The sequence below is a fragment of the Myotis yumanensis genome, unplaced genomic scaffold (genome assembly GCF_028538775.1).
Source record: "Myotis yumanensis isolate MYYU_CA2020_CCGP unplaced genomic scaffold, mMyoYum1.0.hap1 SCAF_6, whole genome shotgun sequence".
NCBI lineage: Eukaryota > Metazoa > Chordata > Mammalia > Chiroptera > Vespertilionidae > Myotis > Myotis yumanensis.
The window spans coordinates 86,311,031-86,328,568 of NW_027223757.1; the positions used below are offsets into that span (position 1 = coordinate 86,311,031).

General features: G+C 52.6%; 1 protein-coding gene across 1 annotated transcript; it reads left to right on the forward strand.

Annotated features, from left to right (window-relative positions):
• Positions 1-4,287: 4,287 nt before the first annotated feature.
• Positions 4,288-13,854, forward strand: LOC139012929 (CMRF35-like molecule 1). Its single transcript, XM_070419127.1, has 7 exons — positions 4,288-4,342; positions 4,551-4,606; positions 4,760-4,880; positions 6,188-6,278; positions 7,477-7,589; positions 8,323-8,426; positions 12,669-13,854. The coding sequence occupies exons 1-7, from the start codon at positions 4,288-4,290 to the stop codon at positions 12,843-12,845; spliced, it is 717 nt and encodes a 238-aa protein (XP_070275228.1). The 3' UTR covers positions 12,846-13,854.
• Positions 13,855-17,538: the final 3,684 nt, after the last annotated feature.

Sequence of the window (17,538 nt, forward strand, 5' to 3'; positions counted from 1 at the left end):
CTGGGGTGCAGAGGCTGAAGTCAGGACTGTATCACCAGTCCCACCTGGGCTCCAGGTCAGAGCTCTTGGAGGGAACTGAAGGCCCTTCAGAGTCCCCTGAAGGGGGGCACAGCTCAGTGAGGGGGGATTGCCACCCCCCACACCCTCCCTCCCAGGGTGTCCTCCCTGGGAAGAGAGGTGCCACTGTGACACAGGGAGACAGATCAGAGCTCCCACAGCCCAGGACTGCCTGGTGGGGGTGGGCGGGGCCAATGGGGCAGATGCAGCCCAGGAGCCTGGCCCAGTGGCCTGCCATGTCCCAGGAGGGTCTGGCTGGCAGGTGGCAGACGGCAAGTGCCCCTGCTTCACAGGCTACTGGCTCTGACCTGGCCCCTCCTGCAGGGAAGGCTGGAGAATCCGGGCTGCATTTCTTCCCTGAAGAGGGGTCTGCAGCCTGGAGGGACTGAAGAACACGTGGGTCTAGACATGGCATCTCTACTAGGCCCTGGAACAGGACCTACCAGAGGGGAGAGCAAAGGTCATGGTCAGGAGACCTACACAGCCAGGGCCTTAGTGGGGCCACTCCAAGATGGATATGGGGAGAGAAGGGGGACTGGGGTAATCCTATGGGACCATCGGGAAAAGGCACCTCTTCCCTGTGTCCAGGAGAGGGTGCCAGATGGGAGACTCAACTTGAACTGACTGGCCTGGTGTACACACACACACACACACACACACACACACACTCTGACATCTGTCGTCCCCACCAGGAAGGTGTGGCTACCAGCTGCTATGCAACTTGGAGGGAGTTGAACTCCCCTGGGGAAAACGGGTCCCCAGCAGCTCCCCTCCATGGACCCTGACAGCAGCCAGACTGCCCTGTCTCCTTGGAGGGCAGGCTGTCCCGTGGAGAGCGCTGCATAGGGCTCAGGACCGGGACCAGGGACCAGGGCTGCCACCTGTCCTGTGTGACCCTGTGCAAGTCACTAACACTCCCGGGCCTCAGTTTTCCTCTCCTGTGAAGGGGACACTCATTCCTACCTCAAGCCTTTTCAGAATAAAACGAAACAACACGAACTTTGTGCAACTGAGCACGTGCGTTGTGGTTGCTGGCCCTCAAGTTCTTTTTAAGTTATACTATTGTGTGTCATATTCTATGTTTTCAAAGACTTCTGGACCCCATTTCTCTGTATTGTCCTGGATTGTAAAAGGAAAGGGAGGGCAGAGGGGGACATGGTCCCCAGGTGGCGGGTGCAGGAACCAGGCAGAGGCCAGGGTGTGCCCTACTGTCAGGCAGGGTGGCCACCATCCCTGCTTGCCTAGGCTCAAGGGCTCCTAGGCCAGGTAGACCCCCACACACTGCCCATCCATAGAGCCTGCTCCCACAGGACCCCGTGGCAAGGAAGGACCCAGCACCTAGAGGAGGTTCACACCCGGCTCTGGGTCCCCAGCTGCCAGGGGCCTGGTGGCCTCATTGGAGCTCCAGGCCTCTGGGCCATCCTCCCCCACGTCCCAGCATCTCACTTCCGTTTCCATCTCCCACCCTTGTCCCCGAGCTCCAGAGGTCCAGGTCCCAGCAGACCCAGGGCAGGGGTGCAGGCAGGGGCGGGTCTCAGGCAGCCCAAGGCCGCGGCTGCCTAAGGTGGTAAGAACCGAGCTTCCTGAGCCAGGGGCTGAGACAGGGTACCCTGCGGGGGTGACTGTGGTGGCCAGGGGAAGGATGGACAAGGAAGCCCCGGCACCCCTGGTATGTTCAGATGATTGAACTGAGGAGTCGGCGGGCAAGCTCGAGGCTCCCAGCTCTTACAACTGCTGCGCACCATGGCTTCCCTCTGGGTCAGGCAGTCGGTGGGTGGTTAGCCGCCCCCCCTCCTGCAGGGCTGATGGACTCGCCCCAGTGCTGGGAGCAGGGAGGGTGGAAGGCTCTCCCAGGTGACCCCTCCCAGGGCAGCCCATGCCCTTGAATGGGAAGCAGGGGACTAAGGTCCCGAGGGGCAGCCTGTCCTCAGAGGGTGGCCAGAGCTTCCTGGTGGCCGAGGGCTGCTCCCGCCCTTGCCTCCCAGCCTGATCCCAGCACTGTGCTCCGCCCCCCCTCCCCCCCCCCCCCCCCCCGCCAGTCTCTGCCTCCGGAGTCTGCCCCTGCCAGCCCCACCGGCCACACTACGTGTGTGCAATGCTCTCTGACCTGGTTGTCTGTCTAGTGACTATAAGCAGCCATGAACATTGTTTCCCTGTTGCTCCTCTAATGACAGATTCTTTTCTTTTATATTTTAACTAGTGGCCTGGTGCATGAAATTTGTGCAGGGAGGAGGGGGTTCCCTCAGCCCACTCTGCACCCTTTGGAATCGGGGACCCCTTGGGGGATGTCTGACTTTCAGTTTAGGCCCGGTCCCTAAACTGGCAGTCGGACATCTCTCTTGCAATCTGGGATCGCTGGCTCCTAACCACTCACTTGCCTACCTGCCTGATTGCACCTAACTGCCTCTGCCTGTCTGCCTGATTGCCCCTAACCTCTCTTCCTACCTGCTTGATTGCCCTTAACTGCCTCTGCCTACCTGCCTGATTGCCCCTAATGCCTTTTCCTGCTGGCCTGATCTGGCCTCCAACTGCCTCTGCCAGCCTGATCTCACCCCCAACTGCCTTCCCCTGCAGGCCCGATCTGGCCCCCAACTGCCTTCCCCTGCAGGCCCGATCTGGCCCCCAACTGCCCTCCTCTGCTGGCCAATTTGGTTCTGATTGGTCAATTTCAATCTCTGCCTACTTGTATGATTGCCCCTAACTGCCCTCCCTTGCCGTCCTGATCTCACCCCCAACTGCCCTCCCCTGCAGGTACAATGGGTACCTGGGGGAGGTGTGTGCTATTACTGGCTAATGGGTCAAGGGTTAAACATTTGGGGAGGAGATCAGGCCGGCAGGGGAGAGCAGGTGGGGGCTGCACCTTGTCCTGCTAGTGTTCCTGGCCTCTGGTGAGGGCAGAGGGGAGGGAAGAGCCAGTCAGCATCAAAAACTCTGCCTCCTGGCAGCCATTGGCTCCTCACAGTTCACCCAGATTTGGTTCTAATTGGTCAGTTTCTATGCAGTCAGCATCTTTGGGCCTATCAATGGGGCCTGATCAGAAAGGCGGGGCTGATCAGCAGCCCCAGTGGAGGCTTTCAGAGAAATGGAGGCGCAGCTGCTGGCCCTGCTGGGAGAGAAAGAGAGAGGCAAGTGCTGATCAACAGCTGCCACAAAGGCTACAGATCAGACCCTGTTTCTCTCTCCAGGCCTCTCTCCAGGCCTGATTAGCAGCCCCCTCAGCAGTCAGTGCTGGGTCGCCATGGCAACCCAGGCTGACTGCAGGACTGACTTCTGGTTGGTGGAGCCTCCGGTTGTGATGGACCCAGGGTTTTTATATATTACAATTTTTATTTTTCAGTTACAGTTTGCATTCCGTGTGATTTTGTGTTGCTTTCAGGTGTATAGCATAGAGGGGGACAGTCACATACTTTACAAAGTGGTACCCCAGCATTTCAGTGCCCCCCTGGCACCACACCTAGTTATTGCTATATTATTGGTGAGGTGCCCTGTTAGTCACAGAGATGTAAAGTACAAATTATTTTCTAAAAGCGCTTGGTTAGTATGGTCTTTCAGCAAAGGCTTAAGGAGTGATGATAGCGGCAGCTGGGAGTTGAGGACACAGAGGGCAGAGACCCCCTTTCTGCCCCCTCCTCCTCTCCTCCCGAACCCATCTCCTGCCTCCCCCCCCCCCCAGGTCTGCTTTGCTCTCCCACCCTTGCCAGGGACCTGCCCTGCACCTCCTCCCCTGGAAATGACTCCCCACCTCCTCCTGCCCCTCCAGTCCCCACAGGACACCCCAATTCCCAGCAGCCTGGGCAGGAGGCCTCTGAGCACTGGGGCCTCCAGAGGGTCCCCTGCCTCCATCACTCCCCTCAGCCCTGCTTTTCTTTGTGGCAAGGAGAACATTGAGGCGAAGAAGGAAGTGGTGGGACAGAGAGTACTAGGGAGGAGGAATGGTTTCTTATTTCACCATAGTTTCCTCTGGGGCTTTCACCCATTTCCCCACACCCACCCCAGGGGAGGGAGCAGTAGTCAGGGCTGGCCCAGAAGCCCCCAGCCAGGCCCAGAGGCAGCAGGACAGGGGCAAGTCCTGCATAGGCCCAGGTCTCCCTCCTCCCTGCCCCCTCCCCCCCTGCAGTCTTTGCCTTCCTCAGCTCTTCTTCCCAGACAGGCTGGGCGGCTGCTGACCCTGCCAGCTCTGGCGCCCTCTCCTCAGGGCAGCCGCTGCCACTCCAGCTTAGACAGAAGGCCATGGCCTGGAAGGCCCCGCACCTGCTGCCCCTTGTCCTGGTGCTCCTGGCCTCAGGTGAGGGCAGAGGAGTGGAAGAGGAGGAGGGATGCTAGTGAGGTGGCCTGAGGGGCGTGGGGAGGAGGGTAGAGGCGGGAGGGGCGGCGGCGGGGGTGGGGGAGGTGGGGGGGGACACTGAGTGGAGCAGAGGAACTTCCTGAGGAGGGGGCCCCTCTCAGCTCTGAGGCAGGCAGTGGGGCTCCCTGACCTGAGGGTTTATTCTCAGGCTCCTGGGAACAGCAGCCAGACACGCTGCAGAAACTGGAAGGTCAGGAAGTCTTCGTAAGGTGCAATTATCCAGTCCAGAGAGGTGTAAGGACGAAAACCTGGTGCAGGGCAACATCAGCAGATATTTGTACCATATTAGTCACCAAACCCAGGCTTGGCCTGGAGCCTGGAAACCCACGATACGTCATCAGGGATAACCCCCGACAGGGGTACTTCACCGTCACCATGACTGCGCTCAGAGTGACGGACTCAGGCTTGTATTGGTGTGGACTCTATGAATCTTCCAGGATCAACATTCTCAGAGCCATCCGTCTGGTGGTATCTCGGGGTGAGTCCTTCCCTCTGTGTGTGCTTCTCAGGTTCCCTGAACCACAGGAAGCTGATGCTGGAAAGGACCTAGTCAGGTCCCCCAGCCCCCGTGGCTGAACCCCGAGCCCCTTCCCGAGGTCACCTCTGGTTACAGGCAGAACCAGCGCCAGAACTCAGACTGCCATCTTAGTTCGGTTCTCCCTTCCCCAGCGCACACACTTCTCCAAACACTTGTTGTTGCTCACAGGGCTCCCCGCTGACTCCTACCGATCACCAAGCTGCCTCAGGCTTGCGCAAGCCTGGCTTATGGGTCCATTCCGGGCACCCCTCCCCCTGACCCTAATCTCAGGATTCTCTCCAAGGGCTGTGCTTGAGGCGGGTCACAGGTCACTGTGAGGGCTCAGGGATGGCGGACAGGCAGGGGACACACACAGTGAGCAGATGTGGGATTCGGGGTGAGGCTGGAAGCTGCAGGGGCCAAGGGCTCAGAGGGCCTGGGTCTCACCCTGCACCCGCCTCTGATACATGAGTGATCTTCAGCCTCAGCTTGGGAGGCTTGAGGCTCCTAACCTTGAGTCCCTTCCCCATATGCCTCCTGAAAGCTTCAGAGGTGCACAGCCCCCCTGCATTTCCCTGTGATGGTCAAGGGTTAAACAGTACCTTCGAAGACCCCCGCCCGGCTGCCAAGCCTGCCCAGTTGTTCGGTCAGCTGGGGGCCTGGCGCACACACATCAGCTGCTCGGTCATTGTCTGCCTAAGCCTGGGCTCATTGCCCACTGCATGCAGGGCACGGAGCTAGGCCCTGGAAGGGGAATGGGGACCCTGAGACATATAAATAAAAGGTTCTGATGCAGGGTGGTGGGTGGCATAATGGAGGCATGTTGGATGGAGGCCCAGAGGAGAGAGGGGGCCAGGTTGCTGGTGAGGCCAGGAGTATGGACTTGCCTGTAGGACTCCCCAGAGGAGGTGACACTTCAGGGGCCTGGTTGGGTGAGCAGGAATTTATCCAGAGGAGGCAAAAGGGTTTGAAGGGTAGGAGGGCGGTATTACAGGTTGAACATGCACGACACGCTAAAAAACAATGGAAACAGAGGAGACCATAGAATACAGCCAGCATACAAGCGACAGCATGATGTCTCCTCTACAGCTGCTTCCCTGAGGGCACTGCCCCCCTCCATGCCTTCGCAGGGCATGCGGTGCTTCTCAGGCCTCACTTGGTCCAGGCTATGCGTGGGCTCCTCCCGCCCAGGGCTGGGGCTGGAAGGCCGAGCCCTGGAGTGTGGGGCAAACAGAGAGGAGTGCTCCCCTCACTGTCGTCTCTCACAGCTTCAACCTCACCCACCACCCCTACTACCAGGACCACCACGACCACCGGGACCACAGCCGGGACCTTAGCCATCAGCCCTGTCATTGACAGGTACTGTCCCCCCTCCCTGTCCTCTTACACCTCCATTCCCTCCCATCCATTGCCAGCCGTGCCAGATACCTCCAACTACACGTTCCCATGGACACCTGGCTCTCAGGGGGATGAAATGGGGCCCTTTTCAGGTCACTTTACCTCTTCAAGCCTCAGTTTTCTCACCTGCAAAATGGAGTCAGTAACTTTCCCACCTTAGGACAGGGTTTGCTACCTTTGCCACTATTGACATTTGGGGCCAGACAATTCTTTGTTGGGAGGGGCTGTCGTGTGCATCCCTGGCCTCTACCCACTAGCCACTAATAGCACACACCTCCCCCAGGTACCCACTGTACCAGGTACCCAGGCAACCGAAAATGTCTCCAGACATTGGCAAGTTAGCCTCCGGGGTCACAAAGGACCCAGTGCCGGGCCTGTTCCTTTTCCCTCTACCCTGCTCCAGCCCATCTCCTCCTTTCAGGGGAGTCACAGCGTTCAGGCAAAGGCTCATCGCAGTGACCACAGCCCACGGCCCGACTCCTCTACCTCCGCCCCATAGTTCCCAGGCCCCCAGGCCCTGAAACTGGCCTGAGGGCTGGTTTTCTTCCCACCTCTGTCCGCCCACCCTCTCTCCACCCTCTGTCATGCAAATCCTGAGCCCCTGCAAACTCCAGTTTCTTCTCCAAGGCATTGCACCAGACACTAAGGGTGCTGGTCAGTGTAGCTGAGTAGTCGGTGTCCCCAGAGCTGCTGCCTCCCCCCACGACACCTGACACACCAGGCACCTTTGCTAGGAGCCTGCTGTGTTGTGAGAAAGTCTACCTTTTCTTTCTTTGACTGAAGACAGGGCCTATGAGAATGTATTTATTGTGTACAGAGCTCTTTGTCAAAGGACACCCGTATTCTCCGAGATCTGACTGCATCTCTCAGCCAAGGGCTGAGGGTGAGGGACTGGGACCAAGAGCAGTTAAGGGAAGATGCCGGAGAGGTGAGCACAGATCCCAAAACAGGGGCCTTGAAGGCCAGATAGGGGACAGCACGCAGTCAGAGCAAACCTGCTTACAGAGGGGGAAGGAAACACGCCCAGAAGCGACCTTGGCCTGGGGCTGTCTCCTGGCCAGCTCAGCAGGAGCATCCAGACCACAGGCTTGGGGAGGGATGATTTCCCCACAGAAGCCTGGCGCCTTCTCGCCTCACCTGGCTGCTCCTTGTTCCCAAGCCCCCCAGGCCACGGGAATGTCATCCTCAGCGTGATGGTGGTGCTCCTGCTGCTGCTGGTGCTGGCCCTCCTGGTGATCCTGTACTTCTGGCAACGGCGACGAGCCAGGGCAGGTAAACCCGCTGGGGCTGAGCACACCGCCCAGTGCTCGCCCATGTGAGGTGCCCGCGAGCCGGGAGACAGGCTCATGCCCCGTTACCAACGAGGAAACAGGCTGAGAAGCCAGTGCCAACTTGCCTACCGCTGGGTATTCTAGTGTCCATTTGAGACCAGATATTTTATCATCATTTTGTAGTTCAGGATTTTAAAACAAATTGATCTGAAGGCCTTTCTGGTTTGTGGCATTGTGTTTTTCATCGTTGCTATCACATTTAAACATCGCCTTCCTAAAAGCACTTGGAGCGCTTTTTAATCTCCAAGTTCTAAGTTTCAGCACTGAGCACGTGTAAAATCTACAGCATTTTGTGCAAGAAGATTGTCCCCGTGCCCTTTGATGATTCCTACCTTGCTTTTTGTTGGTTTGTTCAGCACATTCGCGCTGTGTTTAGTAACCACATACCCAGTGACGTGTCTGTGGACCTAGAATTGATCAAGTTTACTGGTTTGATGCAAATTAGACGCAGACAGCCAATCGGACTTGCTCCCTAGTTTAGCACTAACGTCTGCTTTCTGGCACTGATCTGTGCTGGCCGCCCGGGACCTCCCGCAGGATGGCACTTCCCAGCCAAGCCCAGGCTCTCGCCCATCAGGCAGGGTCCCTTCTACCCAGCCAGGTCCTCCAGCGTCACCCGAATTGCCAGGAGAGAGGTAGAGAGAGGTCTCTCCTTTAAACCTGTTTTTTCACAGGTGAGGGCAAAGCCCATCACATCCATGGCATTTCCCCCCATGAGGATGAGACTGTGCATCGGACGGATCTCCCCGCACGTCAGAGGGACTCTCAGCTTTCCTGGGTATCTTTGTTTACATTATTGTTCTTTTTTAATTTTTATTGATCTTAGAGAGAGAGGAAGGGAGAAGGATAGAGAGATAGAAACATCGACGAGAGAAAAACATCTATCGGCTGCCTCCTGCACGCCCTCTACTGGGGATCGAGCCCACAACCCGGGCATGTGCCCTGACCAGGAATAGAACTGGTGACCTCTTGGTTCATGGGTTGACGTTCAACCACTGAGCCACACCGGCTGAGCTGCTGCCACTCCTTCTCTTCCTCTTCCTCCTCCTCCGCCTCCTCCTCCTCCTCCTTTTTTTTTCTTTTTCTTCTTCCAACTTCCTGGCTTCTGTTTACTTACAGTTTCTGGACTCACTTGTGACTGGTCATGCCCCTAATGCCTTGTCTATGCATGTTCTTTCCCCAAATTTCCCAATTCAAACTCCTCAGAGAGGGGGGAGAAGCTGACTGACCAAGCTTCCCTCTGTGGGAGACAGCTTTTAATGCCAACTTATCTGCTGGGTCATGATGGCCAGTGGCTCAGCCACTCTGGGTCCCACCCCCGGAGACTTTGGGTTAATAGATCTGGGTGGAGACTGAGATGGCGCTGCTGGCCCTCTGACTGGACTGCACTCTGTGTAGCCTTCCTTATTTCTTTCTTTTCTTTTCTTTTTTCTCTTCTTTTCTTTTCTTTTTTCTTTTATATCTATATTGTTGAGAGTACTACAGATGTCCCCCCTTTTCCACCCATTGCCCCCCTCCACCTGTTCCCACCCTGCCCCAGGCCTTTGCCACCCTATTGTCTGTGTCCATAGGTAAATAATATCTGCATGTAAATTTTTTGGTTAATCTCTCCCCACACCCACCCGCTTCCCTCTGAGATTTGTCAGACTATTCCATGTTTCATGGCTCTGGTTCTATCTTATTCCTCAGTTTATTTTGTTTATTAGATTACTTGTTTGTTTTGATTTTTAGATTCAGTTGTTGACAGGTATGTAGTTATTACCATTTTTGTTCATATTTCTTCTTCTTCTTCCTTCTCCTCCTCTTCCTTCTCCTCCTCTTCTTAAAGAATACCCATTCACAATTCATGTAATACTGGTTTGTTGGTGATGAATTCCTTTAGCTTTTTCTTGTCTGTGAAGCTCTTTACCTGACCCTCAATTCTAAATGACAGCTTTGCTGGGTAGAGTAATCTTGATTGTAAGTCCTTACTATTCATCACTTTGAATTTTTCTTGTCTGCAAAGTTTCTGTTGAGAAATAAGCTGACAGTCAAATGGACACTCCCTTGTAGGTAACTGTCTGCTTTTAGAATTCTCTCTTTGTCTTTAATCTTTACATTTTAATTATGACGTATCTTGGTGTGGGCCTCTTTTGGGTTCCTCTTGTTTGGGACTCTTGGCACTTCCTGGACTTGCAAGACTATTTATTTCACCAGATAGGGGAAGTTTTTTGTCATTATTTCTTCAGACAATTTTTCAATAGCTTGCTCTCTCTCTTCTCCTTCTGGCATTCACCATAATGAGAACATTGGTATGCTGAAGTTGTCCCAAAGGCTCCTTATACTATCTTCATATTTTTGGGTTCTTTTTTCTTTTTGCTCGTCTGACTGGGTATTTTTTTGCTTCCTGATATTCCAAGTCACTGATTTGATTCTCAGTGTCCTCTACTGTATTGTTGAATTCCTGTAAATTATTATTTATTTCAGTTAGTGTAGGCTTAATTTCTGAGTGGTCCTTTTTCATTTTTTTTTTTTTTATGTTCTCACTAAGGTTCTTGAAATTCTCATTTAGATTCTTGAAATTATCAAGTTTCTTGAAGCTCTCATTAAGATCCTTGAGCATCTTTATAACCATTGTTTTGAACTCTGTATCTAGTAGTTTGTTTGCTTCCATTTCATTTAGTGTTTGTTTGTTTGTTTCTGGAGATTTTTGTTCTTTTATTTGTGACATGTTTCTTTGTTTCTGCATTTTGGCAGCTTCTCTGTGTTTGTCCTATGTATTAGGTAGAGCTACTATGTCTCTTGGAATTGGTAGAGTGGCCTTGTGAAGTAGGTGTCCTGTAGGGCCCAGTGGCTCAGCCTCCCCAGTCATCTGAGCTAGGCACTCTAGGTGCACCCCTGTGTGGGCTGTATGCATAGTCTTGTTGTAGTTGAGCTTTGATTGCTGTTGGCATCACTGAGAGGAGTTGGCTTCCAGGCCAATTGGCTGTGAGGGCCCGCTGTGGCTACAGCAGAAGAGCTGCTGTGCAGGAGACACCCCTGTGGAGCAGGACTTGCTTCAGTGGGGCTTTGGTGCTCACTGAGTTTGCTCCTTAGTGTGTCACTCTTGGGTGTGTAGAGTTGTAATCTGGTGTGGTCTGAAGCTGTCCACTGGGTGCACTGGCTCTGGAGCCTCACAGGAGGTGCGAAATCAGCCACTGCCTCCTGCCCCCTGGTCAGGAACTATAGAGTGATCTGCAGGTGGGTGCTACTTGTGTTGGGCTTGGAAGTAGCCAGGAGAGGCCAAGCTGTGAAGCAAGCTAGGCTGCTGCTAGTGCCTGGTCTCGGGCCTCTTACTGATAAATATGGGGCATGTTGACACCAACTGCTGATTGTTTGAGAGATTTTAGGAAAGCCTGAGCCAGGACAGGCCAATCATATGGAAAAGAAGCTGCAAACAGCTTGAGTAGGGTGGCAAATTGGATGAGGCAGGGTCTCAGGGAATCACCAGGGTGGAGCAAACAGTGTGAACCAGGTTGATGGAGACTCAGATGTGGTTGCTAGTCAGCTCTGTGACCGTGGAGGTCTCAGCATAGGAACAATGAACCTTATGAGCATTCCTATCTTGGAGAAAGCCTCCCCCAAGTTCTTGCTCCCATGCCAGACAATCCAGTTCCTCTCTGTATGTCCCTCGATCCCCCTAAGCCAGTGGTCGGCAAACCACAGCTCGCGAGCCACATGCGGCTCTTTGGTCCCTTGAGTGTGGCTCTTCCACAAAATACCATGTGCGGGCATGCATGTACAGTGCGATTGAAACTTCGTGGCCCATGTGCAGAAGTCGTGCCTAAAATTAAAAACAACAACATACAAACCTGACTTACCCAAGCTTTCCAAGGCCATTGTTCACATTAGTGTTTGTCAGTCATTGTCATGATTTAATTTTATGGATATTGTAAGGTAAATTGTAAGGAATTTTATTTTATCAATAAATAATATAGTTATTAAGTATGATATCAAGTTTTATTCAACGTACTACAGTTTAACTAAGACTTAAAACTTTAAAGTTTATTAAGTTAATTTTAGGGAACGTTGTGGAATGAAGGAAGATGTAGTGTCGAGGATTGAGAAAGGTATGTTGAGATGGTTTGGACATATAGAGAGGATGAACGAAAGGAGATAGACGAAACAAGTATACAAGACCAGTGTGGATGGGAGAGTTGGAAGGGGTCGACCTCAATCAGATTGAGGATGTTTTTAGCAAAGGCCAGCTTAGGAGTACTCTAATTAAGTTAATAACAATGTACCTACCTATATAGTTTAAGTTTAAAAAATTTGGCTCTCAAAAGAAATTCCAATCATTGTACTGTTGATATTTGGCTCTGTTGACTACTGAGTTTGCCGACCACTGCCCTAAGCCATTACCCGAGCACTGGAGCGCAGAGGGAGCAAGTCCAAGTAAGTTCATGCACTGGCCCTTTAAGAGGGACTCCAGCAGCTTCCGCGTCACTCAGCCACAATCCCCACTGGTTTTTATAGCCCAAAGTTCAGGAGACTTCCCCTCCCGGCACTGGGAACCTGAGCTGAAGGGTTTGGTGTGAAGCTTCTCACAAGAGGCCTCCACAGCCAAGATATCACTCCCGATTAAAAACACGCTACGCGTGTCTGTTGAACCAGCCTGTTCCACACCTCCGCCCCTCCTACCAGTCTCAGTGTACTTTATTCTTTATTCTCTAATTGTAGGACTTCCAACACCCAGCTTTCTGGCGGTTCTGAATGATGGTCGCTCTGTATTTTAGTTATAATTGTGATGTGGTTGTGGGAGGCTGCGAGTACCATGCTTACCTACACCGGCATCTTGGTTCTTCACCTTCCTTATTCTAATCATGTTCAGTGACGGTGCCCTTGCTGCCTTCTGCCATCCCCAGAGTTCCTGCAGGACCCACACCCTGTCCCATACCTTATCCCTGTCCCTATCCTCGGCACAGCTCTGGACACCCGGGGGCCCCTGTCCACTCCCAGCTGTGATCCATACAGTGGACATCTGTCTGTCTTTGATTCCCAGGGCTCCGACAAGCAGCTAGGCTCTGGCAAGGACACTGGGGACATCCACTATGCCTCATTTACCCACCTGGACCCCTTCGGCCTCGAGGACCCCATCTACATCAACACCTGCCCCGGCCTGAGGCCCACACCTGACCCATTTCTGACTGTGGAATATGCCAGCATCACTAAAAACTGAGCCCTGCGCCCCAGCCGGCTGCCCAGGAGGAGCCCAGGATCAGAAGGCAGAAGGCACTTCGCAGTGAGCACCTGTGGGAGGCACAGGGCTGCTCTCCCAGGGACGGGTGACTTCTTGTGGCCGAGATGGTCCCAAACCATCAAGGGCCATCCCTTCCTGCGGAGGAGATGAGGAAGGGGGGGCAAAGGAAGAAAAGCCTTATCACCCAGAGGAGAGAAGCTTTGAGTCTGAGGGCTGCGGGGCAGATGGGGACCAAGGGGTTTCTGGATACCTGCCCACTCCTCTCTGACTGGAGAGGGCCTGGGACCTAGTGCTTCTGAGTAACCCAATCTTCACCCCCCTCTCTGGTCTCACTTCCTTCCTGACCTGGCTGTGAAATCCTAACGGTTAGGAAAGTTCCTCTGCTGATGACTGTCCCCGTGAGAGCCCCTTCCTTAACTGTCCCCTCAGGGCCTCCAGGCCCAGCTGGAAAGTTCTATCTGCCACCCCAGCTCCTCTCCTCCTTCTTGGCCTCCTGATTCTAATCCATCCTCTGGCAGGGCCCACACAGCTTCATCAGAACTGCCCGGGGCTCCTCTGCCTTCCCCGGAAACCGCGACCCCTCCACCCACTGCGTCTCAGGCAGACAGAGCGGTGAGCGAGGTGCCTGCTTCCCCTAAGTTCACGCCCACAGGGCCCTCTGGAGACAGGCCCTGAAGGGGGACCCTGAGCCCCTGGAACCCCAGGCCCTGTGGGCAGAAAGGCTGTGTCCTGCCACATTAGGGGGAGGATGACTTGGAATCGCAGATTCATCTCTTCTCAAGAGTGACATTAAAGGTCATCGAATCCAACAGCCAACGGGGACCCCAGACCCCTCTGTGAGATTCCAGTGTCAGGCGGTCTCTGCTCCCGTCTCTCCCTGGACTGGGAGTTCACTGCCTCCTGCTCAGGTGGCTGGTTTGGGACTTTTCCATCAGGACCTTGCTCACCTTCAGTCATGATGGGACCTCAGCCTTGCCCACAGGTGGAACCTGAGGACCAGAGAGGGAGGGAAGGGAGGGAGAGAAGGGTGGGGGCTTGAGGTCCACAGGCTGGTGTGGGAGGATGAGGTCTGTTCTTGGATGACTGTTGCTTGTGACATCACCTTCTCCCAGGTTCCCGGCCTGGAGGACACGGTCTGTCCCCAGTCTGAGGCTCCAGGGGAGTGTGATCACGCAGACCTGAAGGGCCAGGCACAGGGGTGAGGGAGGCGGGGAGCATGGTGGGCTCAAATACTCTGAGCATCACCTTGGCTCCTCTGCACTTAGTGCTGCTCTTCCCACCGAGTCCTCCTCCTGCAACCAGGTCTGACTGCGGGAGGCAGAGCCATTGCTGTACCCGACCTCCCACCTGACCGGGCGTTGACAAGGTCATTGGCATTAATTACACCTCATTGACCTCTGCTCCTTCATAGTTCCGGGTCCTGGTAGCGCTCTGTCTGGGTCTGTATTGCAGTCTACAAACCCATGAGGAAGCCCCTCTTCACCACCATCTCCCCGACATGGGCTTCTTGCTGTCATTGCTCTGGCCTCAGCCTCAGTAGCCATCCAGGGGTCATGTTCCTCACAAATGAACAAAACCCAAAGGGTGTGCTCAGACTAGAGCTCCTATAATTACATTCACTGGACAAGTTCTCATGGGTGCCTGCCAACTGCCAGACACTGCTCAGGATCAGGGATACAGAGAATCACTCTGGTAAGCCAGCATTTATGGAGTTCTTCTTATGGGCCTCATCCCTTCGCATGGGTTAGCGGCTTAAACATCCCTCTTAGAGCAGTACTTCCCCCCACTCTACAGAGGGAGAAGTTGAGACACAGAGAGATTAGGTAACTTCCCAAAGTCACCCGGCTAGTCAATGGTAGATCCTGAAGTTTTAACCACAATGCTTCTGGGTCTCTGGTCCCGTAAGAATTCACTGCAGTGTGTGTGTGTTCACACACATGTACACAGTAGATAGATGAAAAAAATGACAATACAAAGTAATCATGGCTACAGCTGGAGGAATGTTAAAGGTGCTGGGAGGGGAGGGGGCATCATAGCTTTTTCTGATAGGCGCTTCCAGGAGCCAAGAGGGGATGGAGGGGTGTGGTTGACTCAGCTGGGAGTCAAGAGGTGAGATTCCCAATGAACCAGTGGCCTCAGATAAGAGAGTTTGGGTTTCTCCTGCTCCCCCGCCCCAGGGGGAGGGCGCAACTATCTATCTACATGAGATAGGAAAAGAACATGAGATTCCTCCCTATGGCTTACACAAAGACCAATTCTAAACCCAAATGTCATTCGCCAAACAATAAAATGCTTAGACAAAAATATAAGAGTTTTTATGACTTCAGGATGCAGGAAGACTTCTTCAGCAAGACATCACTGTAAAGGGGTGAGGGTGGGGAATGTAATGTACTTGACTAGGTTCATATGAAAAGCTTGAGTACAAAGGAAGACACCAGGAATAAAAGGAAGGATGAGGCACAAAGAGATGGCATTGGCAATGCATATAACTGGTAAAGAGTTAGTAGCCAGAATTTATTAATCATTAAAAGGCCAAACCATTTTTAATTGGCAAATTATAGGTAAGAAATTCACAAACAAGAAAATTTAAAAACCAATGGCATATAAGTAATGTTTAACTTCACTAGTGTTCAAAGAAATGCAAATCTCAACTAAATACATTCATACCTGGTATACTGGTAAGGGGCTTCAGATATATCTGCAATGTTTTATTTAAACTAGAGGCCCGGTGCACGGATTAGTGCACAGGTGGGGTCCCTCAGCCTGGCCTGCAGGGATTGGGCTGAAACTAGCTCTCCGACATCCCCTGAGGGGTCCCAGATTGCGACAGGGTGACACCCCCCAGAATTGGGCTCTCTCCTCTCTGGTTCCAGGTGTGTCACCCGAGAACCACAGCTGCCAAGTCACTGCAGCTCAGCAGCTCCTGTGTTGAGTGTCTGCCCCTTGGTGGTCAGTGGATGTCATAGCTACTGGTTGGATGGTTGAACGGTTGGACGGTTGGTTAGGCTTTTATATACATATAAATATGGTATTCATAGATAGATAACCTAACATTTTCTAATTTTGAGAATCCGTAATAATAATCACAGAGCCGTGACCAGTGTGGCTCAGTTGGTTGGGCATTGTCCCATGCACCAAAAGGTTTCCAGTTGGATTCCTGGTCAGGGCACGAGCAGAGGTGGCAGACTTGATCTCTGGTAAGGACATGCAGGTGGCAGCCAATTGATGTTCTTCTCTCACATTGATGTTTCTCTCTTACTCTCCCTCTCCCTTCCTCTTTCTCTAAAAATCAATAAACTATTTTTTTAAAAAATAATCACAAAAAAATCTAGCTCTATATATGAATTTAAGCACTTCAAATGCCCCCCCGCCCCCCCGCCAAAATGCATATAAAAACACTAGGTTTCTATCACTTAGAGATTTATGTAACATAGAAGGACCAACAGAAGAAAACTAACACATGGCATTAGATATAAATTTTGCTGTTACATAAGTATGCTTTACTAGTAAACTTCCATCTAACAGAATGTAAGAGATAACAAGCTCCTCCCACCCCCATCTGAACTATTTTTTCCTTTTTTTCTTTTCTTCGTTTTCAAATACAGCAAAAATATTTAGATTTGACAAAGCTGATGGATGGGCACATTTTCAAAGTCCCCATGTATCTTGCTGTCAACATCTGGTAGCTATCTCCTCACATCTCCTTGAGCCAATTTTCCTGGCTCATCAATCCTTTGCCCACCCACTGAAGTCTTGTCCCCTCGGGCCAAAAATGTAGAGATCAACACGCTGGGCCTGAGGCTGGAGAAAGTGTGGGTCCTCTGCCTCTCTGCTGCCTGATATCTTAGTCTTGTCTTTCAGGAGTTGCGATGTTTGAGTGTGTGGGGATGGGCTGGTGATGTGGGGCAGGAGACTGGCTACAGGTGGTTCTGCTGCATGACCGCGGCCTTGTGACACAAAAGGAGGAACTCACAAACTGAAGTTATTACAGCTTTTGAAGTATTTCAATTTGCTTCCCAATGCTCCACAAAACATTAGCATTTTAAGAGATACTAGTAAGTGTCATGTGAAAATAACCCATGCCAGCCCTGGCCAGTGTGGCTTAGTTGGTTGAGCATTGCCCCCTGCACCAGGAGGTTACCAGTTCGATTCATGGTCAGGTCACATGCCCGGGTTGCAGGTTCAGTCCCCGATGGGGGGCGTGCAAAAGGTAGCCTATCGATGTCTCACATGGATGTTTCTCTCTCTCCCTCTCCTTTCCTCTTTCTCTAAAAATCAATAAGCCAGTCTTTAAAAAAAGGAAGAAAATAACCAATGCTAGTAATATATTTTCTCCAAATATTTGAACGTAAGGAAATATAAGTTATGCTTATCACAATTTGCAAGAGTCAACTCTCTTAATATCTATGAACTAGAGGCCCGATTCATGCACCGGTGGGGTCCCTTGGCTTGGCCTATGCCCTCTCACAATCTGGGACCCCTGGGAGATGTCAGAGAGCCGGTTTCAGCCCAATTCCTGCAGGCCAGACCGAGGGACCCCACCAGTGTACGAATCCATGCACCGGGCCTCTAGTATGCATATAAGATATTTGGTTAATCTCTTCCCACCCTCCCCACTTCCCCCTTCTCTCTGAGATTCATCAGTCTGTTTTATGTTTCCATGCCTGTGGTT